This window comes from Lissotriton vulgaris, chromosome 8 (genome assembly GCF_964263255.1).
Source record: "Lissotriton vulgaris chromosome 8, aLisVul1.2, whole genome shotgun sequence".
In the NCBI taxonomy this organism is placed as follows: Eukaryota; Metazoa; Chordata; class Amphibia; order Caudata; family Salamandridae; genus Lissotriton; species Lissotriton vulgaris.
In genome coordinates, this window is record NC_141696.1 from 841,775,086 (window position 1) to 841,801,456 (window position 26,371).

The 26,371-nt window shown below is 46.5% G+C and overlaps 1 protein-coding gene across 1 annotated transcript in view; it reads left to right on the top strand.

The window, feature by feature from the left end:
* CARS2 (cysteinyl-tRNA synthetase 2, mitochondrial) overlaps window positions 1-26,371 on the top strand; it is a 465,610-nt gene that overhangs the window by 410,105 nt on the left and 29,134 nt on the right. Inside the window, exon 13 of the mRNA XM_086934744.1 lies at window positions 23,565-23,666. Coding sequence (XP_086790870.1) covers window positions 23,565-23,666 — 102 coding nt within the window. The remainder of the gene's footprint in view (window positions 1-23,564; window positions 23,667-26,371) is intronic.

Here is a 26,371-nt window from a genome sequence, read left to right on the forward strand (position 1 = left end):
AGGAATGGAATGTTTTACCCCAAAGATAGTCTGCTGCTCCATTCAGGGAAGGTGCAATAAAATATCTGTTAAACTGCCCATTAGGCTTTCAAGCTAAACTAGATTCCTGCCCTTGCCCATGTAATTGAAAGTCTGGTCGATCCATGCTACACTTTTTATTCTTTTGTGATATTTACTTATTATACACCTCAAACATCCTTCTACCATTAACTAAGAAGCTACACATCAGCAACTTTAGTGAGGCATGTAATGCATTATTTCAAATGAATAATGATGATATCTTTAATTGTGTTGGGTTGTTTCTGAAAGTCGCAGTGCAAGCACAGATTTCTGTCTGTTTTAGAATTTTAGTATATTTTTAGAGAGTCTTTTATAGTTGCATTTTTAGCTGTTGGTTCTTTTTTATTTATACATTTTTATTTATCGTATTGTATACTGATGCTTTTGTGTGGCAACAAGCTCTAAAGTGTTGGAGGAGGGAGAGAAAGTTCCCATTAAATTTCCAGAAGTGGCCTTTTGCTGTTCCTGCCTGTCGCAAAGTGCCTCATTTGACATAGTTAGTCCCCACTTTTTGCTTGGTGATTAATATGATTTCGAACTGTAAGTGCACTGGGTTCCTTCAAACTAGGTTCCCGGTGCCAGGTCTTTTTCCCAAAACTGTGCCACGATTGGCTCAACTTCAGCCACTCTTGTAAGACCCTAGTAAATGGTACCCCTGAGTACTGAAGTGGGCCCACTGGGGTTGCAGCATGAATTGTGCCACCCAGGGACCCCTCACCATGATCAGACACACATGTTATGTTATGTTATGTTGTGTTAATTTATATTTATTCAGCGCACGTACGCCCGCGGACTTCATTGCGCTATCGGAATTTAGGGAACACAACATAGCACTTTAGAGGGCACACTCCACACTACTCTAAGGGTAGGCCTGTCCAAAGAACCACGTCTTAAGGCCGTGTATAAAGGAAAGAAGATCATCACACTGTCTTAGAGGCAGTGGTAAAGAATTCCATAGGGAAGCAGCAAGAAAATGAAAGCAACTGACTCCCTGACGTTTCTTCTTAAACAAAGGGACAACTAACAAGTCTTTGTGAGCAGAGCGAAGGTTACGTGAGGGGGCATTCTTAAGTACCAAATTCCTTATGAATTTGGGACCCTTACTCTGCAGGTCTTTGAAAATGATGCAGCCAGCCTTAAATGCAACCCTTTGAGCCACCGGTAACCAGTGTAGTTTTTCTAGACCGGGTCTGATGGACTGCCATTTAGGTTGCTTACAAATGAGTCTGGCTGCCTGATTCTGAACAAATTGCAGTCTCTTTAGCTGACCTGCTGGGAGTCCTAAGTACAGACTATTCGAGAAGTCAAGTCGAGACAGTACTAGGGCAATAGTTACCTGGATCAGGGGAGAGTGAGTTAAAAAATGGGCTATTTTCTTTATCTTTCTAAGCTGAAAGAAGCTAGATGATACTACCGCCCCTATCTGACCTTTGAGTGACAGATCTTCACTAAGAGTCACCCCTAAACTATTAACCATGGGCGATTCAGTGGGTGGAACCCCCATGTTAGGTGGCCAAAAATGAGTGCCCCAACTGATTTCACTCTTCCCGGGCAAGATAAGTTCTGTCTTGCCCAGGTTTAGTTTGAGGTGGTTCAGATTCATCCATCTTTGGATGTGGGTCATAGTGTTCTGAAATTCAATCGCAGCATCTGCAGAGTTTAAAGAAAAAACAAGTTGCAAATCATCTTCGTAATTAAAAATCGTAGCTTTGTGATTTTTTAGGGAATATAATAATGGGCGAAGGTACAAGTTAAACAATAATGGGGACAGAGAAGATCCCTGAGGGACCCCACAAGTAGACAAGGTTCTTGGGGCCGTAAAAGTCCCTAATCTAACTGATTGCGTGCGTTCAGAGATAAAGGAAGTTAGCCAGCTCAGAGCAGGTCCCCTGAGGCCGGCCTGCTCGACACGGCTGACAAGGATGGAATAGTCAACCGTGTCGAACGCGGCCGACCAGTCAAGGAGCACAAGAGCCTGATGGATGTCTTTATCCGCATTGGATCTAAGAGTGTTCTGAACAGCAAGTATCATGGTCTCAATAGAATGGCATGGACGGAAGCCTGCCTGATTCGGCTCCAGGTATTCAGACATTTCAATAAAACTAGAGAGCCAGTTAGAGACATGGGCTTCCAAAATTTTTAACAAGTAGGGTAAAAGGGAGATCGGCCTGTAATTAGTTAGGTCTTGTGGGTCAATACCAGGTTTCTTTGTTAGAGGGATTAACAATGCGTTCTTAAAGCTACTAGGTACCTTGCCTTGTGCAATTGACTCATTTAAAAAAGAGAGAATGCTTTGTGGTATAGCCATACCTATCTCTCTGAAAATGTGAGGTGGACAAATATCATCAGGTGATCCAGACTTAACATGCGAGAGAAGTTCAGAGAAAGTTTTAAGATCGATAAAAGGAAGGGTATCTAATGTAATGGGGTTATAAAATATATCATCCAACAGGATTGGGGCAGGGGAACTAATTATGCTCTGTTTTATAGTGATAATTTTCTCTCTAAATAACTCATTTAGAGAGTTGCATAATTTCTGTGTGGGGATTACGAGAGGAGCTGTTCTGTCACTGTTACAGAGGTCGTTCACTATATTAAACACCTCCTTTGATGTATTTAGTGAGTTTAAAATTTTAGCCGAAAAATAATCAGTTTTATGTTTGAGAATGGTCTTTTGATAGGTTTTCTGAGCAGAGCAGTAAGTCTCTATCTTGTGGTAAATAGTTAGTTCTCAGCTTTTGTTTCTTCAGTTCTGGGGTAAACCATTTGTGGGCATCATTCGTGCGTGATCTGGAAAAACTCACAGGGGGAGCGTGGATATCCGCAGCCTGTCCAAGCCATTGTGAAAGCAACTCCTCCCTGAAATCTATGTCCTTGCATTCTGAGGGCAGGGTAGTGGCCAGGGTATCTAAAAATGCCGGTAGGTTCATGGACTTCCATTTCCTATTTTCCCCACCCGCCCGCAGCATCGACTTAATAGTCATATTAACAATAAGTGAAAAGTGTATGAAAAAATGATCTGACCAAATACAAGGTCGTATGGAGGGGGGAGACAGAGAGAGATTATGGGACCAGATTTGGTCCAAACTGTGACCTTTCTGATGGGTGGGAGAGTGTATATGCTGAGTTAAGTTCATGTCCAGTAATAGGTCCTTAAGTTCTGCTGCCTGGGAATCAACGGCCACATTATCGAACCAGTAGTTAAGGTCCCCAATTAAAACAATTTTAGAATAATTAGTCACATGAGAAGCCAGTTGTTCTGCTAATAACGAAGGAAAGGTAGGCATGGATTGAGGGGGACGATACAGTAAGACTAATAACAGAGCCCCGCTATCGGTGTCGATCTTAATAACAATATTCTCTGTATCGTTAAGAGACAACAATGGAAGTTCTCGAAATGTATGAGTTTTAAGAATGATAGCGGCTACTCCCCCACCTATTTTCCCGGATGGACGGTTGGCCATAATAATATAGTAGTCAGAGGGGAGTGATGCAAGAATATCTGGCAATGAATCTTGAGTAAGCCAGGTTTCTGTTAAAAAGAGAATGTCTGGTTTTTCGGAGGTCAACAAAAGAAAAATATCCAGCTGATGTTTAGTCATTGAAGGATGCATGTCTTGGTGCAGCGAAAACCCAGTCGACATGGCACACAGACCTGTGTGCCGTGCCCTCACACACTGCATGAGATATAGGTAAGGCACCCCTGTTGCAGGCCTTACAGCCCCAAGGCAGAGTTCACTATATCCCATGTGTGGGCATAGCTGTCTGAGCAGATATGACCCTGCAATATCTAAGCCATTCCTGGAAATTGTAAGTGCATGTGGAAGCCATGAAGAGTACGTGACTGGATACTTGTCATTACAAGTTTACTAACTCCATGATGGCATTACTGTAGATGTTGGGTAGCAAATATCTTGTCTTAACAAGTCCTTTCTGATGCCAGGGTGTGATTTAATAATAAATGCACGCAGTAAACCATTTAGAGGCTCCCCTGAAAAGCTACCAAGCACTGGTGTGATCTCAAACTAGTCATGGCCAGTCGGCCACCACCAGACATGTTTCTGACCTTATTGGTTGAAAGCCTGCGCTCTCAGGGGCCAGAAACAAAGCGTGCTCTGGGCAGAGGTGCTTCACACCTCTTCCCGGCCGGAATGACAAGCAGAGCAGGAAGCTTCAAAGGCGTTGCCACCTTTGAAGTTCAGCTCAGCCTTCCCCAGATCCTGGGGGATGCCAACTCCCCTGTCCTGCTCCATATTTGGCGGGAGGACAGGCAGGAAAATTAGTTAGATGAGGAGGAGTGTCCCCATTCAGCCAACACCACCTCTAAGGTGTGGTAGGCGATGTGAACCCCTCTCCTGAAAATCCACCATCTTGAGGGGATGGAGAAAAGCCTATCAGGGCTAGGGTCATGTCTCTTTCCACAGGTAGCTAGCTCATTAGCTGCTACCTGTCTCCCCCTGTAACTACTCTAAATTCAGTATTTAGCTGGCATCCTTGGCACTTGAACCCAGATTCGTCAGACAAGAAGACAAAAAGGAGAAAGAAGACCCGCTGCTCTAGAACTGATCGCTGCTGCAGAAGAAAATTGGTGCAAAACCCTGCCTTCTACCTTTAGGACTAGACAGTGGTGGTGTGCTGTGTGGTCCTGAACGTGTGAAGACTCCAAGAACCCCAGGGCGCCTCCAGCCTTCGTAAAATCCCTCCCCTGCACACGTCAGGCACTGATCCCGCTGAGTCTGGCTTGTCGACATGCTGCTGCACGACGACTTCGATGCAGCACCCGCACCAAAAGAGGCACACGAGCTCTGGATAGTCAGATATTTCCCCCCCCCCCCCCCCCCCCCAAGTTTGGAGACACCAGGAACTACTGGAGCCACACCATACCAATATCCGGGGTACTGGAACCCAAACATCAACCAGCAAGACAAAGAGTCCACGAACTTCAACAATAGCAGAAGCCAGCACCCACCGAGGGGCGTCCAGACCCCTGAGACCCACATCCTGAGTTGCCCAGCTGTCCTAAAATCGCCACTCCTAGTTGCCTGCTCCTGACCGCGAGGACTTCTCGACGCCTGACCCTGGTACCAATGAACCAGCTGTGCTCCCATGTTCCTGCGACCCTTGCGACCTCCTCCCTCCAGTGGGACCCATCGGATTTACCTCCAAATCCTCCTGTGCAGTGTCTAGCCAGATGGTCCCTGTGTCGTAGCACACTAGCTACTAAGACCATCAGCACCCTGCTTCTGGCTGAATCCGGGATGCTCCTGATGTTCTGCTGATGGAACTTTGGACCTGATCCTGCTATTGACCTGAAATGAGAAGGTAAACTTTGTGAAAGTATTGGCTGATTTTTTCTGCTTTTCTCTATTGACTTCAGTTGTGCGTAATTGCGCACAAAAATGATACATTTTCTGTACTCTTAAATATTGGAACTCCCAAAGTAATTACTGTAGATCGATGTTTTTGGTCTTAAAGTATGCATAAAAATCTATATTAATTTTATAAATTGGTCTCGGATTTATTCTTGAGTGTGTGTCTCATTTATTGCCTCTGTGAGCACAACAAATGCTTAGCACTATCTTCTGATAAGCCTAACTGGTCGCACACACTACCTCAAAAAGGGCATTAGTATTATCTACTTTAAACTCAGTAAGGAATCCACTGGACTCTCTGCACTGAGTACTTCATTTTAGTACACTAGATAGACAGCCAGCTTCCTACACTGCCACTTTATGTTCCTTCCAGGAGCACTCTCACTGCATTACATTGGAGGGTGTGAGGTGACTGGAGACATTGGTCTCCTATGAAGTGCAGTGTTAGTCTTTGTTGTAGCTTGCTTCCTTTGTTCACCTAGAAGTGCTGGAGCCAAAAGGCTGATGAGTGTCCGGTGTTAAGACTTCTCTTCTATATGCTCATGTTGTGGTTTTCTCCCTGCGGAGACTCGCATTATCCCTGTCTGCTGTCTGGCATCCCCTGGAGACAAAGGGTGTGTCAGCTTTGGAAGAAGATGGATAGACAAAGGGAAGGAACCACCTCAAACTAGTTCCAGAACAGCACATGTGGAACTCACATACTATGTCTGAGAAAGGACTGAAACTCCTGGCTAGTGTCCAAGGACTTCCCACTAATCAGTGTAGACAACACCCCTCTGTGGTTTGGGGAATACGTCAGAGATCCAGGAATGCGGTCCTTGACAGGTAGCCTGCCAGAGTTGAGGGACATCCCCTGAAGAAGTCTTCTGGAAGATAGTGTGTCTGCCTTGGTACACTTATCTGCTTGACCTTCTGAGAAACGGATGCTGGAGGTATAAAACCAGGAGAAATATGACCGTAAGAAGCACAGCTGCAGCTGCTTCGCAGAGGAGATGCCTTTGAGACTAGATTCATCACTCTAACAATAGCCATTACTTAAAGAGAATGTGGCATGCCTGTCTGCAACTGTAGTGAGCTTGCTGATACTTTGATGAGTGTCCCTGGTTACCCTGAATTGCGCTTCAAGACATATCTGAGGTCATGTTACAAAAATTTAGCAATTTGCTTATAAATGGTTGTATAGTGATTGGGATTGCAGCTTGGCTGTCAAAATTACTCTGACTTCTGGCTTCCTGCATGTGTTGTAGTTTTCAGTAAACTTTTTTTATTGAAGGTAGATCAATGAATGAATATTTAGCTTTTTAATTTTTATTTACTATGCTGAGATGCTAAACACTACAATCTCCTAGAATAAGCCTCGGCTGTTCAACTTTACTAATCTTGGAGAGGATATGTGATTGTATTGTACGTTCAGTACTTCAATGGTGAATGTCAGTATCTGCCAGTTGAACTGCCCAGTAACCACTGATCTGGCCAGAACCCCAAGTACGTGCCTTGTGTCATCGCCAAGCATCCAGAAGCTACTTTAGCAGCCGTTTTGTTGGCAACTTCAGTCATCCAGCAAGACAGTGAAAGAAGCACTGGTCAACCTGCGAGACACCTTTGGCATCAAACATTCTACATTGGCAGTGCTCATCAAGGTTACAGAGCATCATCCTGGACCTCTTATGCTGATATATGTTATCCCAAAAATGCAATCCACCAGTGTCCCTCGATGGAACAAACTACACCTTTAACAACCTGCAAACAAACTCTTCTCACATTGGTCACCCAAAGTCCACCAGGAAGCCATTCCTCTCATTCAAAGGCTTGTCTGTCAGCACCTTCCCAATCCCCTCAGACGCTATCACAGATATCAGTTTAACACTCTCATACCGCATGCTCCAAGCCAGCATGGACAACCATGCACCCATGAAAACCAAGACATCAGAACCCAAGCCTTTAGCCCCCATGCTCACGAGAGCTCATGGAAAGCAAACACTGGCAAGAGAAGTAATGGTTATGATATAACGTCCAGAAATGTCTGAAAGGTGCTTAAAATACTTGGCCGAATCCAGAAGTAAAGCTTCCTGTTACAGGTCATTAACTCCACCTCAAGCAGAAGCATGACTCTTTTCTAGGCTATCAACTCCATAGTCTTTAACTTCACGTCGAATGGAATACATCGTTCAGATTGAAAGTGGCCTTTCTTAACTTAATACAACAGACCTCACTTTAGGTTGATAAGCAAAATAATTTCCCTAGCGTGGTGTATTTGATAAAATCTTGCAAGATTTATCTTGAGGAAGCTTGCTCTTCTGCTATACCTTAGAGTGAAAAGAGTGTATGTGTTACCAGAAGGGTCTATTTTTGGAAATACACAATTGCTGTGCTTAGAAATAGCAGATAAAGACTTGGAATCTGTGCGGATACTTTGATAATTGTTGTGAAGAAAAGTAAAACATTTAAAGAATGCACACAGTTGAAGAAGAAACGTGGTAAGCTCAGGAAGCACATTGACACTGAAATACAAGCCACTATCCCTCTCATACAGATGTAATGCATGCCAGTGGACACACTTCACCACCTTGACTTTAGAATACCTCTCCAGTCTAACCAGCTGTCTTGAAGGGCCCCATACTCATACAAAGAAAACATCGACCCATCATGCTTGATAAAGTCCATTATAGGTAAAATACTGCTCCACAGTATTAATGATCTCTTTCCCAAGTCTGTCAACACTGAACAGATCCTTCACTGCTGAACAAGTCTAGCCTTGACACAATCTCTCGAACTCTTAGTTCGCCATAAGTCTTTCTTTCCAAACAAGACAATCTTGAAATAGATTGCTGTAATAAAGTGCTCTTTTTGTATGATCCCCGTCAAAGCTTTGGACAGATACTGCTGTTTTCTTGATTCGGAGTGCACTGAGTTCTGCTAACCAGACCTCAGTGTCAGGGCCCTGACCCTTAAACATGCATGTTGTATTGTATTAACTTACTTCTAAGTCCCTAATATATGTTACCAGGGAATCCTGGGGCCTGCAAATTAGGGTGTCCCTTCAGGGGACTGCAGCACTTATTCTTCCACCCTGAGTGGTACAAGGTAAAACGTGACTCCCAGTCTGCCACTGCAGACTGGAGGGGCAGTGTGAGACTGCTAATTCGACTTTGCCATTCTAATCAATGGGAAAGCCCAAACTCCACTTTTAATGTGTAGAAGTCAGACCTCCAGCAGGCCTATCGAGTCCTAAGGCAGGGTGCAGCATATTTACTGGGAGAGAGACTGATAGCCTCATTGGCAAGTACAGAGTTACATGCTGGCCCCTCAGTGGTGCTAACATCTAATTGGGACTACCTAGGTTGGTACTTCAAGGTATCAAACAACTTGTTACATTAAGGTTGACATGATCGCGACGTTGAAATTAATATAACTGGTTGTCACATGCAACTTTTAGAAGGTTTCCCTTCTTGCCCAGTATTCCAGTGGCCATTTGCTGAGGTTGGCCACGAGACAGCCTTCTGCCCGCCTGGGGAGATGTGTTAACGGCTCCCAGGACAGGTAACAATAGAGGCCTACCACTGGAGAAAGTGTGGCGCAGAAGGCTTACTCTAATGAATTGCGACAAACTGTCATCAATTGCGATGTCTGATACCATTATTTTGATAACTTACTGTTTAATAACTTTTTAACCATGCATTTTTTAAAATTAATTATGTATTCTATACCGTGTATGTACATATTTTATCTGTGCTTTTATGGTCTATGACCGCAATAAAGTTATCAAATGAAAGTGCTACCTCCTCCTGTCTGGAAGCCACACTGGGTGTTGGCCTCAAAGGCGAGCTTCAAATGGAAATCCACCTTTGAAGGTCAAATGGTGAACACACCAGAGCGGGGCTGGTCTTTTGTTGGGGTAGACGGGTTGGCGTTGGGTACAGAGAGGGGTAATCAGTGACCAAAGCAGTTTTACCAGGAGCATGTAGCCCACAGGTAGCTACCGCCCTAGGGTGGCCTTCCAAGGTCCACACACCAAGAGAGGTGTCCATACATCTTGGGAACTACACCAGAAGTTGTCATCAAGCGAGAGGGAACCTAGTAGCCCATTGGCTAGTGACTGAGACCACTGCTGAGGGCTCTCTCTGGGTACAAAAGGGACCCCCTCCAGCTTCCAGAAATCAGCTTTCGCTTGACTGGAGAAGAGGTTTGAAGAATGCCCATCTGATCCTGGAACCGGCAAAGAGACTATACCAAAGTTGGACTGCACCTGCTGCTTCTTGGGCTAGCAAAGAAAAAGGACTGCACCTGCTGTGTCCTGCTCATGTAGACATCGTCATCTTATCCCAGTTAGAAGCAGAGACTCTTATAATCATTTCGCTGACTTCTTGTTTCGTAGCGCAGGGCCACTAAAGTTGAAGCAGCCTGCCTGGCGAGCTGGTAGCCAATGTCACCGGATCGGCGCTACTTGCCCACGTGAAGCCAAAAAGACCAGGACTGAATGCTCAAAAGTTACAGCTAAGTCTGCTGGACCTTCGATAGTCATCAGAATGCAGTTTGGTCACCCAGAAGCAGAGTTCTCACCAAAAGAATGAAACTGCTGATTCCACTGCATCGAGAGACTAGTAACCCGTTGGCGACTTCCCAAGAGGACTTTGACGGACCGATGTTGACCTCTGAGGTCAAAATCGCCTCATTAGGACGGTGGACCAAGGACTAGCCCCAGGAAGATTCCCGTCAATTGCACAGCATTTTCAGCATATTTGCGCCTCTTCAGTTTCCTGTATAACCATGAATGTGATTGGCAAGGAACCACATAGGCTTGAACTGGACTGAAGTTTGCTATTTCTGGCGGGGCAACTGTGGTCCTCCTGACTGGCTTCCTGCTGGAGTTGGTCTGCCAAAGTTACCCTAAATAACTGCATTACACCTTAACCAAGTTTTCCTTGAAAAAGTTTTTAAGGGTCAAATTCGTAGAATTTGCCAATGCTAGTTCAAGGTTAGGTAAAAAGTTTTGATTTCTTGTTTCATGTAAAGGTTATACCTCCAGAACCCTCCAGTAGATCTTTTTCGTTTTGGTGTCCATATATTCATAAAAATATAATCTGTTTTTACTAATTGGTTTTGGATTTCTTGAGCGCTTTCAATAAGTCTAACCACTGTCAGTTCAATAAGTCTAACCACTGTCAGTTGCTCGGGTAGTTAACTGGTGGTTAGATTTATTGCAAACATCCTCCCATCACCATTTGTCTGTTTGATGTACCGTCCTAGGTGGCCAAGGGCATGGCCTGACATGGGTCCACTGCTCACTGTGTCACTGGAACCAAGCTCCATCTGACTGAAGAGCCCCAATAAGGGCGAGGCCAGTCTTGAGTTGCTTATGTCCGGCTTGAGAGAGGACCTGGCCTGGCAATTCCGGCTGTACTATTCCTACTGGAGCAGGGTCAAGACTGATTTGCAGATGGCTGTTTCTAAACTGAGGTGACTTGTTGAGCAAAAGAACGATGAGTTAGAAAGCTTCCCCGAGTGATTGCCAGTTGTTAGACTTATTGCAAGCATCCTTCCATCACTTTTTGTGTGTTTGAATTCCATCATAATGACCATTTGACACACTCTTTTATTCTTCTACTTCTGAAAGGAATTGATCGGTCTTCTCCTCAAAGAACACATTATTCACAAATTATTAATACTTAAAACCTCTTTCCATCCCCTGAACGATTAATTAAGAGAAAACCCACTACCTCTAAATAAACTGCACTTGCTTCCCGCTGCTTTGTATTCTTCCCTTGTACTCTTTACAGTACATCATTAATTGGTAATTAGGTTTGCTTTTCATAAGTGCACATGTATACATTGACACAGAACCCCATATAAATGCGAGACCCTGATCACTTTAAAGTTTGTCTTGCAATGACTTTGACTCATTGTAGGTGCTGCATGGATCGGAATAGTGACCCACTTGACTCGGGTATAGAAGAATCTCATCAGCAGAGAAGATGGCCATTCAAGCACGGTGGGGGTGTCAAAACCATTGCCAGACATAGACAACTCTTAGGCACTATGATTGAGGAATATCAATTCCAATTCTATATTTCCACAAGACAGGACAAAACACCTCCCCTTCCTTCCAGTTCTCTTACCAAAGCAGTGCTTTGCAAGTTAATATTCTGTTTGATAGAGACGTCTAACTGCAGAGCCCTCCCCTTGGGAATTCCACCAGCATCAGACTGTATCCAGAAAATTGTGAAAGCAATTTCCTGGTGAGTTTTTAGGTGGCATCGTACAGCTCTGTTAGATCTGTCCAACGCCAGGTCTGATGTTGAGGTCTATATATCTACTCCACCCCCATTTGCTGACGTCAGTTTCTTTCTTTACGTGCCTTTCAGTGCAGATCTTAAGCCCCATTGAATCCTGCCAGTTTGATTTTATTTTTCTTTAAAATCCATCCAGAGTGCAAGGGACAGGTCCCCTCCAGAAATCACAGGGTTTAAACCCTGCAAGGACTGCAACCATCAGATGTCGGTAACATACACCCATGATGTCTGTCTCTGGTACCCCTACTCCAGGCACAAATCCTGTGTGAGGATGAATAAGAAAACCACCTGTGACCACGAAGAGAAGCTTGCCATAGCAGAATTTCAGAGAAGTTGAGGAAAGCCCAGTCCAGGTTGAGGTTAAACAGGTGGATGCGCTCTTGCTCCCAGGTGCGAATCTCGCAATCATTCATCTTCCAAGTTCAGGATTTGAGGTAACTCCAAGAAGGCAAAAAAGCATAAGAAGTTGAAGCACTGGTTCCGTTTGACCTGTCGCTTCCACCATTCAAAGTCGCACGATGTCCCAGGTACCTCCAGGCTATGGATTATTTCCCCCACTCGAAATCAGATCTGCAGTTGAGTTGGAAAGTGCCTCTTTTGGACATGGTTAGCCCTTATTTTTTGCCTGAAAAATAATGTACATTTGACTGGAAGTACAAAGGGTCCTTGCCAACCAGGGCCCATGCACCAGAAGATCAATACCCCATGTAAGACCCTAGCAAATGGTAACCATGGTACTTAGGGTATTGGCACTGAAGAGGGACCCCAAGGGTTTCAGCACAAATTATGCCACCCAAAGGTCTCCTTACCAAGGCCATCCACACTTCCGTTGCAGACTGCATGCCTTGGTGCATACAAAACGTAAGAGTCAACATGGCACACATCCCTGTGTGCCTAGACCACAGACACTGCATGGGATATAGGCAAGACACCCGTCTGGCAAGCCTAATGGCCCTAAGGCAGGGTGCACTATAGCTCCTGTGAGGACATATCTGCATGAACAGATATGACCCTGCAATATACATGTTGGCTCTTAGATATTGTGAGTGAATAGGAAAACCATAAGGAGTACATAGGCTGAAACTCGTCATTACGAGTTTCCCAGTTCCATGATGACTTCACTGTATTATGGGATGTTTGGTACCAAATATCTCGTCTCAATACATCTGCAATGATTCCAGCATCAGATTTATTAATAATTGCACACAGAGGACCCCTTAGAGGGCTTGCCTGAAACCTACCAACACTTAGTGTGGTCACCGACTGGTCTGAGCCAGCCTGTGACCACCAGACAGAGTTCTGGCCTCATGGGATGAGCACCTGCGCACTCAGAGGTTGAGAACAAAGCCTGTCCTGGGAGGAGGTGTTCATACCTTCCCCAGGCCAGTAAGAGCCATCTGTGGCGGGGAGCTTCAAAGGCCTTGCCGCCTTTGAAGCGCAACCTCAGCTCTCCTGCTCGAAGGAGGAGGCCCTCCTCTTGTCCTCGCCCCCTTTTGGCAGGAATACAATCAGGAAAACTAAGAAAGAATAGGAGGTGTGCCCTCCTCTGCCAATTCCACCCCTCAGGTGTGGGTGCCGCGGTGAAGCACATTTTTCAGTGCCCACTATCTTTTAAGATATTGGGACTTTTCGACTCAAGGTTAGGGCTATGTCCCCCTCCCACAGGAGGGGGCAGAATAGAGGGTGTAGACACTCCAGGTAAGAGGCCCATTGGCCACTACCTGTCACTTCCTTGTAAACGCCCCTAAATGTAGTATTTAGTTGGCATCCCCAGACACTGAACAGTAGTATCTATGGACAAAAGAATAAGACAAACAAAGAACCGCTGTTGGACCAAGAACTGCAGACCTTGCGGTGGACTTTGAGTGCAAAATCCTGCATGCCACCCAGAGCTCGACAATTGCCATCCTCCAGCTTGTATTGTCGCTATATGGCGTCCACAAACCCTGGTGAGTCTTCAGCACTTCGCAAATCGCCAGTGAAACTCCCTTGAGACAGAGATGCTATCTCCCTGCAACCGCAGGCTTCCAAAACAGCGAAGTTCAGTCTAGTGTCGTCCAGCTCCCCTGCCGAACCGAGGTCTCCGAGTGCCAGCCGAAGGTACACTTGCTCTTGAGGGTCAGTCAGTTCGACCTCGCCACTAAGTCTTGAGGCCTCAGGACCCACCAGAGCAGAAAGGCACATTACCTGGGGTACTGGACTCCTTTGTCCAAAAACCCACAAAACCGAGTCCCAGCAGAATCAAACTTTACAGTGAGCACCCACTTGATGAGAAACTTCAGGACTCCAGTGATCCACCTCAGCAGTGGCCTAGCAGCTCCAGAATCGTTGCTCGAAGGTGCCAGCTGCTGACCGAGAGGCTTCTCTTTGCATGTCATTGCCCAGCTGTACATCTTCACTGCACCCAGGCCACCGCCTGGGACATCTTTTAACTAGCTGTGCTCCTGTGGCTTCAGAGCCCTTGTGACCTCTACTGTCCCTTGAGAGCCATTGGATTTGCCTGAAAGTCCCCCTTTGCTTTGCTTTTATAGGTGCCCCTCTATCTTCATAGTGCCACCTACAAAGTCCCCTTTTTCCTTGCCTCCTGAGGAAGCCGGGACACTCCTGAGAACGTGGCCTTGAAACTTTGGACCTTGGCCCCCCAAACTATCCTATTTTAAAAGGTGAACTACAACAGTAACTGCATTGCATTGATTTTCTAGTTGCCTTTTTCCCGCCATAGGAAATGTATTGTGCGTAACTGCTCACGTTACCTATTACATTTATTCTGATTTTCCCGTATTGCAAAAAGTATTAACCTTGCTCCCGAAGTTCTTGTTCTAAATATTTATATAAAAAGAAGTACTATTTTTCTTATTTCTTGATTTTAGTCATTGAATGTGTGCATCATTTATTGCCTCTTTTAGCACAACAAATGCTTAGCACTACCCTCTGATAAGCCTAACTGCTTGCCCACACTACCACAAAAATCGAGCATTAGTATTACCTACTTTTGATTCTGTAAACCAATAAGGGTCTGCCCAACCACTCTGCACAGTGTACCCCAGTGTTGTGCACTATATTGAGGGGTCACAACCCAGGGTCTCAATGCCAGCCCAAACTTCAATGTTTTATCAGACTTCAATGTTTTATCAGACTCTGAGACTCAGTTACCACTGTCCCCGAGGTTGCAAATGACTTCCCTGTACTCCCCCTATGGCCCAGAAACCTCTAAATTTCATATTGATGATGACTAGAATGATGGTGATGATTTCCCTTATGATGACGAAAACCTATTTCTGGATTTACAGGATGAAAGTGGGCTGGCCAGCTCCCCAGAAATTGGTCTTTCCTCCCCTAACCCAACTATGGCAACAGAGAAATCCGCCTCCTCACAACAGTGATTAGGAGGGCAGCAGAAGTTTTGTATCTCACCCTTCTCACAGCAGAGGTGAATATGAATGTTTTAACTGAGTTACTCAACCCAGGCCAAATGAGCCAAGAACCTCTGCTTCCTTTCAACTAAGCCCTTACTGATTACCTGGTGGGCTGCTGTTGGGTGAGTGAAACCAGGATCTTGGTCTATAGTTAATAATGGTAAGGCCATATAGACATGCTCCCGGGATCCAGATTTTCTCCTTCAGCACCCCATTCTGGAGAGCTTGGTAATAAAGGTGTCCAAAAGTCTCTTTAACCCTAATTTGTTTCCCACAACCCATCCTGCCAGAGAGTCAAAATGCATGGACACATTCGCCCTGCGTATGTATGTTTTCTTCCACCGGCCTTGCCCTTAAGTCCGTCAACACTTCTTGCATCCTGGGGAGTTATTCGCATGCTTTGTGTGACAGAGTGATGGGCATCTTACCAGCTGTCCCGGATGACATACACCCAATCCACCAACTCCTCATCACTGATGGCCAGTACACAGCGAAGTAAAGCATTAGTTTGCGCTCAGATACAACCAACTGTCAGGGAAGGGCAGTCAGGACCAGCATGGTGCTGCAGCACTACGTATGGATTCACTGCAAAGGCTTCTCTTTCTACATCCAACAGTCTTTGATGGACATGCCCTTCGACTGCTCTAGATTGTTTGGAGCAAAGGCGGACTCAGCCATAGAGAGATTTAAGGAGAGCAAATCCACTGTTCACAGCAGTTTTCCATTTAAACTCTCCCCTTTTGAGGCTTTCGCAGGGGTTACCAGCAGAGGCAATATCAGTACATGCCTCAGCATCAACAGGCATACCAGTCCTTTTGTGGCAGAGGCTTAGGAGCAAGGCAACACCATGCAGGTCCCCAGTGACAATGTGCTGCCCAAACCCTAGTATTCCCTCTTGTAGCTGCTTTAAAACCGGTTTTAGTCACCCTCGGCTGCCCACTATCGCTTGATGGGAGGCCACATCACCTTTTACCTACCCAGGTGGAGAAGCATCACATCTGACCAATGGATGCTCTAGAATGTGGAACACGCCTACTCCCTCCACTTTTAGTCACACCGCCTGGATATGCCACCCACACCTCAACATCTCCTGGAGTATCACTTGTCCATACTCCAAAGAAAAGTACAAGCTCTCCTGGTCAGGGGAGCCATAGAAAGGGTGCAGCACCAGAGATTCAGACTGGAGTTACTTCCAATATTTCTTGGTACCTAAGAAAAATCAAGGCTTTTGTCCCATCCTAGATCTTCTCACTCTGACCTGCTTCCTCTGGAAGGACACGTTCAGAATGCTTGCCCTGGCCCAAGTTCTGTTTGCTCTGAATCCAGGACACCAATTCCCACATTGCCATCCTGCAATGCCACAGATTCTACATGCAGTTTCAGGTAGTCTAAGAGTACATTAAGTTCTCCGTGCTCCCCTTTAGTATTTCCATTGCCCCATGGGTGTTCAGCAAGGGGATGGTGGTGATCACAGCCCATTTGCGCAGGTTATGATTACCAGTCTTCCCATATCTCGACAGCTCACAACTGAAGGCTGGCTTGCCTCATGCATTCTTAAGTCACCTACGGACAACGGCTGATCTTTTAACATTGTTGGGGTTTTCCATCAATGTGCCAAAGTTACACCTGACTCCTTCCCCACGGCTTCCCTTCATTGGAGCTATTGTGGATACAGTGTTCTTCTGAGCCTTCCCGCCGTTTCAACAAGTCCAGGACAATATGGCTATCTGGTGTTTAAACCTTTGACCTGGGTTTTCAGTGACAGAGGTTATGAGGCCTCTGGGCCTCTTGCTCCCCTGCATCCTGCTTGTCGACCACCCAAGCTCACATTTGGGCTCTGTAGTGGGCTCCGAATTTTCAGTAGGCTCAGCACCAAGGAGACCGCTCACAGTTTCTCCAGATGTTGAAGGAGACTCGAGAAGACCTGCAGTGGTGACTGCTCAATCACAGATTGAACAGCAGCAGACTGCTCTCCCTGCACCACCCAGAACTGACAGGTGTGACGGACTCATCACTGCTGGGTTGGGAAGATCATCTGAGACACATGAGCATCACTGATCTCCAACAAAGCCTGCCTCCACATCAAGCTGCTGGATTTACGAGTGATTAATTTGGATCACCACCAGCGCCAACTCCATCATTCCATTCAAAACCCTCTGCAACAGAAGAAACAACAAGCATGCCAACTGGTTCACCCCTGAACTCAAAGCTTAAAAACACAAATACAAACCTCTGAAAAGACACTGGCACACCAGCAGAGATCCCGTCTGCCATACAGCCTTCAAGGCGGCCTTCAAATCCTACCACCACTTGCCACCCACCTCCAGTCCACCAATCGCACCAAGGAACGTTTCCACATCGTCAAAGAATTCCCCTCCCCTGATGCCTTTGGAAACTCCGTCCAGCCCTCCCAGTCCCTCTTCAACTCACTTGCTGACTTCTTCCACACCAAGATTGCCAAAATCTACAAAAACTTCAAACCCCAACCTCTGCAGCCAGACCACTCTGCTCCTCCCACCAACCTCCTGACCAACTGGACACCTCTCTGCACCTAAACCACAACATCCATCATGTCCTCCATACACTCAGGCGCTCCATATGACCCCTGCCCCCACCACGCCTTCAACTTTGGACATAAAGAAATCGGACTCTGGCTCACCAGCATCATCAACTCGGTGTTCAGCTCCGCCACCTTCCCTGAAATCTGGAAGCAAGCAAAAGTCAAACCCCTTCTGAAGAAACACAGAGCAGACCCATCCAACCTCGCTACTGCCCCATCTCGATCCTCCCCTTCCCAGCCAAGGTACTGGAGAAAGCCATCAACCGCCAACTTACGACTACCTGGAATTTTAACGACCTGCTGGACCCCTCTCAATCCGGTTTACGCTTGAACCACAGCACAGAAACCGCCCTTATAGCCGCCATGGATGATGTCTGAGCCATCCTTGGCCATGGTGAGTCAGCAGCCCTGATCCTCCTTGACCTGTCAGTGGCCTTCGACACCGTCTCCCACAACCTCCTCATTCAAAGATTTCACCAAATCAGCATCTACGGTGATGCCCTCAAGCTGCTATCGTCATTCCTCACCGGACATACTCAGAGAATCCACCTCCTGCCATACACCTCCGACCCCAAAGCATCATCTGCGGTGTGCCCTAAGGCTCCTCTCTCAGCCCCACACTATTCAATGTTTACATGACGCCTTTGTCACTCATTGCTTGAAGCCATGGTCTCAACATCATCTCTTACATCAATAACACCCAGCTCATACTCTCCCTCACTGAAGGCATGGACACCACCAGAGTGAACATCCAGAACGCCAAGACCGACGTTGCCGACTGGATGATAGTCAACTCCCTCAGACTCAACACCAATAAAAGAGAAGTGCTCCCCTTCAGAAGACCACCCTCACTGTGGGACAACTTCTGGTGGCCCTCCACCCTTGTATCAGCACTCACCCCAACCACACACGCCCGCAACCTCAGAATCATCCGCAACAGCGAGCTCTCCATGAGACATCAGGTTAACTCAGTTGCCTCCACCTGCTTCAACACCCTCAGAATGCTCCGTAAAATCTTCAGATGGATCCCAACCGACACTAGAAAAACCATCACTCATGTCCTCATCTGCAGTCAACTTGACAACGAGAATACCCTCTATGCTGAAACCACCATGCTCCTTCTCCTCAAGTGCTTCCAAACAATCCAGAACACTGCAGCTAGAATCATCCTGGCCCTACCCAGATGTTCCCACATCAACCCCCACCTCCGTAGCCTGCACTGGCTCCCAGTCAAGAAGTCAAGAAGATATGCCTTTTCAAGCTGCTTACACCCGCCTACAAATCCCTCCATGATACGGGACCAGAATACCTGAATTACTACCTGACCTTCCACCAGACCAGCTGAAACCTGCAGTCTGCCTCCCTCTCCCTCACCACCGTCCCTTGCATCTTTCGTACCCGAGCCGGTGGTCGCTCCTTCTCTCACTTCACAGCCAAAGCCAGGAACGAACTCCCCATCCATCTCCAACATCTACAACTGCTGTCAATTTCAAGAGTGGACTCAATACCTGGCTGTTCGAGTAGCTACTCCTCTGGAGGACAAGCGTGCTCTACAAATCTAGATTGATTGATTGACTTGGCACTTAAGACATTCCTCTCGCCATCAAGGGGGAATGAGTTCAAATTTTACACATAACACAACTTCCATGTGGTATTGCAACAAACAGGGCGGACTGAGTTTGTGGGTTTTGTGCCAGGAGTCGCTACATCTCTGGAAGTGGCTGACCGCTCAAGGCATTCCCCTGACTGCCCAGCACCTGGCTGGTTCTTTAAATGCCAGAGCAGATGAGCCCAGTCGCCATTGCCTAGCGGATCATGCACTGTTCCACTCTCCGGTGGCAGAAGGCATATTCCAGCAATGAGGAGAACCATGGCTCCATCTATTCACCACCGCAGAGAACGTGCAGTGTCTCGGGTTTGGAGTACCCAAAGCAGTTCCCCCTCGGAGACGTCTTCACTTTCGGCTGTGGATCGGTGTCCTGTATGCTATTCAGCCCCTACCTCTCCTGCCCAGAGTGCAGAAAAAGATCAAGGAATATTGGGCCTAAGTCTTCCTAATGGCTTTGGACTTGGTGAGGAGATTGTGGTACCTGGAACTACCGGTCATGAGCATTTGTCCTTCTATATGCCTGCCCCTTCAGGAAGATCTGTCGCAGCAGCAGGGCTGGTGTCCTCTATCCAAGCCTTCACAACTTGCACCTCCATGTGTGCAGACTGAATGGTGACAGCTGATAGCTTTTGATCTTCCTTCCAAAGTGGTTGGTATCATCTTGGCAGACATATATCCGTCCACCAAAGCGGAATGCACAGAATGCTGGGATTTTTTTCTGCCTTGTGTTCCTCCCGTAACATCCAACCCTTAGATGCATAGTTGTCTGACATCTTGTAGTTTTTCCTGTTTTTAGCCCAGCATGGAAGGTCTTTCTGTGGCAACAGTTAAGGGATATACAGAGTATACCCTACTACGCGGTGGTCCAGAGCCCGAGTATGCTCGGGCGGTAACTGCCGTACTGAACGATTGTGTTCATGGGCATATTACTCCTCGGGCGGCCATCATTTTGAGTTTCTGACTCGTGTAAACTCATGAATGTTTTCCCATGATTTATATGGGGATACTTTCTCTACTGATCTAGTTAGATACCCAGCAGAGTACGGATTCGAGTGACCTACACTTAGCTGGGCCACCCGAGGATCTAATTTAGACACGGGTAACCGGTGGATCCTACTGCGACAGTCCTGAAGAAGACCAGGGTGACCTTTCGGGGCACAAAATTATGGTTGAAACATGTTGCCTCGAGCAGTGGTAGGAGGGAAGCCTTGAGAAACCTCATTTTCTCAATAAGGCATTTTCCCATCCTTTCTTTTCTTTTAATCCTGATAAGGGTACCATAATTGGTTCTAATAAAGTAATTCTTTCTTTTGGCACCCCTAATCAGTTTTAACACACGTCCTTACTGCACTTATTTGTGTCGCACTTTTGATCCACGAGGTGTCCCTCTATACACGGTATCACTCATTTATGTTACTCATTGTACGTATTTACGTATTGTGTTGTACGTCTTGTAACGTGGAAATTTATGATTTGTTTCCCCTCCCTAATGCTCCGCCCTGGATGTGGCTACACCAGGGCGTTTGTAGCAGGCCCTATGATGAAGCATGTCACATACCTCGGTATGTGAGTGAGGGCAGTTTTTTCCAAATTGGGAATTTCCCTTTACTTATTTTGAAGAACTCTGTATAACCACTGTGTTTTTAAACGTAGTCCTTCTAGGTAGTCTGGGGTATTGGAGTATAAACAATTTGGCCCTCTCCCCTTTTGTGTGTTGAACAGTTAAGGGATGTCTTTCAGCCATTTTACGTTTGCCAGATCTGCCATCACTTTCCAAAAAGAACAATCGATGGGCAGAATGTTGAACAATGTTAAACATTCACCCCATTACCTAGATCCATCGTTTTTTTGCTCCCTGTGCCATTCCAGTTTAAACCTAACCATATGCAAATCTTGAATGTGGGTGAAGGATTGATTCATTCAGGATTCTGTGCAACATTTGTTGCAGCATCCCTTTTCGCTCTAAGTGGGATGGGTATGTCCAGTATGGGTCCCTTGCTTGCTGTGACACTGGATTCAAGCTAGCCTGGCTGATGAGGGGTGTTACCCCCCAAACCGGTTCTAGGATGCTTGTTTCCGGTCTAGGGAGGACCCGGCTTGGCAGTTCAGGTTGGACTGTTCACATGAGGAACAGGGTCAAGAATGATTTGCATATGGCTGGGTCCAAACTAGGGTGGCATAGTAAGCAAAAGATCAATGGATTTGACCCAGATCTCTTGACTGGGGGGTGAATGTTAGTTCATTCAGCATTCTGTCCATCATTCGTTGCTGCAGCACTTATCACTTTTCAAATCAAGGGCTCTAATGCTTTTCTTGAAAGGTCTGAACCACGTGTTCCTGCCAACATCTTTTGTGATGCCGCAGTGGGACCTTAATTTGGGTTCTCACTTACCGGATGTGCACTCCCTTTGAACTGATGCACAGCTGGCCTTTATGCCTCTTGAGCATTAAGACTATGTTCCTCATCACCATGACATCTGCAAGGCAAGAGAGTGAACTCCATGCCCTGTCTGTCCAACAGCCATACACATCATTGTTCCTGGACATATTGGTCCTCCAGACGAAAACGGCATCCCTGCCGAAGGCAGTTATACCAGTCTACATCGGGCAATCCATCACCTTTCTGGCTATTAACGCTCCACCTCTCATCTCTTAGGAGGAGGAAGGTCTCCCCATTTTAACCCTCAGAGGGCCCTTCGTTTTTGCATTGATCTGACCAGAGATCATCAAATAGATGATCAACTGTTTCAGAGCTCCCCTAGTGTTTTGTGTGTTAAGATCTGCTATTGGCTAGCTTAAAAGCAGAACCGAGAAGCTTGTACACTCATTCCACCAGAACGAAGGCTGCTCCCAACGTGCTGGCATACATTGAGCCATTCTAGGACATCTGTCAGGCTGCTACGTGGTTGTTCCTCTAAACATTCACAAATCACTACTGCCTGGATGGCCAGGTCCAGCAGGACTACCGAGTTGCCCGCTCTACCCTGCAGAGTTTCCTTATCTCAGCCATTCCAGAGGCCCACCATCTGGGGAGGTAGTGCTTTGGTATGTATTCCCAAGGTGAGGAATGTTTTGTTAGAAATATCTTATCAGAAGAACAAGTTACTTCTCTTTGTTAATGCCTTTTCTGGTGGGGACTCTATCTAACCACGGAATCCTCACCGATTTAACTTCCTGCCCAGTCTGTGGAATGGACTCATAGATTCCATTAAAATAGCCCAATCTAGAGATCTGCACACTGGCATATTTTAATTTCTATAGGTTCTGTGGTTGACTGAGCGGACAGAGACCAGATAGAAACTGCTGTTAGCATGCAGAGGTGACGCAGATATAGTGCCCCCTGACATCCCATCCTGGACGGGACAGATCCGACATGGAGCTGTATGACACAATGTACCGATATGCGAGGGAATTGCTATCAAATTTATCCGGATGCAGTCTGGAACCTGAGGAATACAAAAGGTGAGGAATGTGCAGTTGGAGTCCCTACCAGAGTAATGGAGTAGCAGAAGGTAAGAAACTTATTATTTAGGGCTAGTTTACGGAATGCATCTGCCTAAACATCTAGCCTTTCTAGGTAAAGTCCTCCGAACACAACAACACTAGGACTGGGAAAAACTGGCAATAGGACAGAGGGAGTTACCATAGCTCAAACATGTACTAAAAACACTTCTCCCACTCCCCGCTCAACGCCAGTGAGAATACAAGGTGACGAGCAATCCTGGGAATGAAGCAGGAGAAGATCCTGCAACAGGTTTGTGTTAAATAGCGGCATTAAGGAGCTCAAGCACCCTGAAAAGGACACCACTTGCCAATGACCATCCCAATGACACTGCGCCATCTCTCATATCTGCATAGTTTGCCAGTAGTTGTTGGTACGAGCCCTGTTTGAGTTTCAGGATATCAACAGCTGATTTTCCACATATGCCAAGGTTTTAATAAGCCATTTTAAGTAGTTGTGGTGGAAGTTATGAATAAACAAAAGTTCTTTGCACTTATTGGAGAATCGATCAAGAAAAAGAAAACTGGAAAACCAATCTACATTGCTGTATATTGTATTGACAGGTTACTTCGACCAGTGTCCTATTTCCATCCCCCAATTTTAATTAGTGGAGTACTATTGAATACTGTTCTTATTTATATGGCAACAAATGGCAAAACTGTACTAGCAAGTGGTACATAGGAACACATTTGTATTGTGCTGTAGTCATTTCCAATCTTGCACAATAGAGTGACTGTAATTTTGTCTTTTTTCAGGACACAGAGAGCTCACCTTCAAGTCCTGTTGTATATGGGACTATGGTGTCCTACATTGAACAATTTTTTGATACACTTGGGATTTCTATTGAAGGCAGACGGGTATGAAACAGTTTACTTATATTACTTATATTCTTATGGAGCACTGGTGTGCATAATGGAAATGTGTATTAATTATCATTAAAGGTTAATTTTACCTCATTATGACTGTGGTGATTGTTCAATCTGGAAATAGACCATTAATGTCACTTTTATATTGTGTTGGAAGACATTGGGTTATTAGTTGAGAAGGGTCAAAGTTTCCTACTCATAGAAGCCCTGAGGCTACCCTTTCAAGAACAGGATTGCAGAGTACTCTATGCTTTCAATGGAGAACACCGGGACTTTACCAGTGATTAGCAGGATAAGGTGCACAGAGTCCTACAATCCAAAAAAAACGATTCAGCAAAGGAAGGCAAAAATCTGGTGTGAACCTGCAAGACGGCCCAGTCCAACATGACCACCCTCCAACCAAAAGCTAGGGAATAATAATCAGTAATTTGATGGTTTATCTGCTGTGGCGATAGAATGTGGACAATGGGCCTCTTCTGCAGTGGCACCTCACAGTTGTATACCCCTCTGAACCTATATAGTTCCTTTGTCAACACTCTCCTCAGCCTCTGGGTTGACCCATGGGGAACCCTTCTCCTCATCCGTAGACCACACCTATGAGACTCCTAAACTTAGTTTGTTCACAGATGCATCCCAGTAGATATACCGTTCCACCATGATGTGGCCCATTCTGTCCCCTGGGTCAGGCATGTCTCCACCCAAGCAAAACTCTGCCCAAACCGCCACAACCAATAGTAGCCCCTGCCAGCTGCCAGTGTCAAGAGGCAGAACCCGGGCCATTTACTGCCAGCTGGACACTCCAAGCGGGGGCTTTCAGCAGGGCTCTCTTCCAGCCTTGCAGCTGGAAAAGAGTAGCCTACTTCCTCCTGAGGTTTCCCAGACTTCCTAGGTTACTCAGAGTAGGGGCAACAGCCCCCGGTGTTATGCACCCTACTTCCACGCTCTTGCCATCCTAGGGGTGGTATCCTGAGACTGGCCTTTCAGGCTAGGGTACGCACCCTGTGGCTGAACAAGTGCGTGACAAGCCATGACTTCCAGAGGGGAACAACCACCTCCTCAAAGGTGATACACTCTGTCTATGTCAGTAAGACGTCTGACTGGTGCAGGCTTCCTGTCTTCTGTCTCTGGGACAACACAGTCAGCACCTCCAGGTCAAAAATGGCATCACCAGGGTCAGTCTTGGGGGGGCTCTTCTGTCAGAGCTGGTCAACCCCTGATGAACTGGTCCTTCAACGTGAATTGTCTCTACCTTCTACCCATTGCTCTCCATCTGGGCCTCTGAACTCTTCCTCTGGGAGTAGTGCCCCAGGAACCAGAGCTTTCGGGGCACTCTGGGCAGCCACCCCACCCAGCTCTTCGATCACTGGTAGCAGCAGCACATTTCACAGTATGCCGTAAGTGGTCATCTGAGGACTGACTCTGACCCTCTGGGCCCCTTCCTCGCCCCATTTAAGGGACACCAGGGTGGAAGACGTCCTGCCTATGGACCTGAGTTTCCCTACAAATGTTTCCTCAGAGGTACTGATCTGGGGAAACTTGCCTTTCTACCACCATGGTCTGGCTTGCACAGGAATCTCTCAGAATAGTGATGTCTCCCATTCACTATGATCTGGGGGAAGAGATGACTCCCACCCTCAGGGATCACAAACTTACCATCTTTGCATATCTCCCACATAAGGGATACAAGGGCATGTTCTACCCTCTGCTCCTGGGGGCTACTTCCGCCAAGGCTACATTGGCCACCCCTGTAGAGTTCCCTCCAGTGGATGGTATCTTGATACCGACATGGTCCCCTTGCTTGTGCCCTAACTGGGAACAGTCAAAGCACCTAGGCTTGAAAAAGGGCCCCCTGAGCCTCCACCGATCAGAGCCTTTACCCCCATTTACAGAAGGGACAAGGGAATCCTTCTCCCTCATAGTTGCTTGGGGCCCTTTGTGGGACTTGTCTGTTTTACCCTGGACTTCTCCTTCACTCTGCCTGGAGGGACCTAAACCACTCTTCCTGGAGTGACTCCCATCATGCTGATCCATAGGTCCACTTCCTTCAAAAGCTCATTAGGTCACTGAGTTTGGAATCAATAAGGTCTTCGGCACAACTCTGTAAAGCAATTACTGAGCATGAACCGTCTCAAAAATAGATTGTACAACTCCTTACACTACCCACATTACTGCCAATTCACCCAACCATTTAGTGCCTTACTGGAGTAATCTACAAAATCCATGCAGGACTGGCTTGACACCTTCTGCCTGTCAGTGAACGTCAACCTGTACTTCTCAGGGATGAGACCATATTTCCTGACATGGGCTTCCTTCGTGAGTGGGCACTTAATCTTGTCACCCTTCCCTAGGGCTAACAGAGAATCCTTCTCCCCAGTGGGTATTTGCCTTTTGAGATTGGCGCTCCAATCCTCAGGGACCTAAAGCATCTCCAAAGCTACATCACAAGCTTCAAAGATCTTGTCTATGCCATGCCCCCCTAAGCTAGGCACTAGGTCCTTGGGATGTTGTCCCTTTTACCTCATGTGGATACTGGATTGTCGCTGCCACCACTTTCAAAGTGACTTTGCAAGCTTTTTTGTCTTCAAGTCCATTTCTTTCTAACTCACTTCATGAATCAGCCTTTTTCTCTTCCAAAGCCAAGCCAACCTTTTCTCCTCTAGGGCCCTGGCAGCGGCTGCCTCCCTCCCTCGTCATCT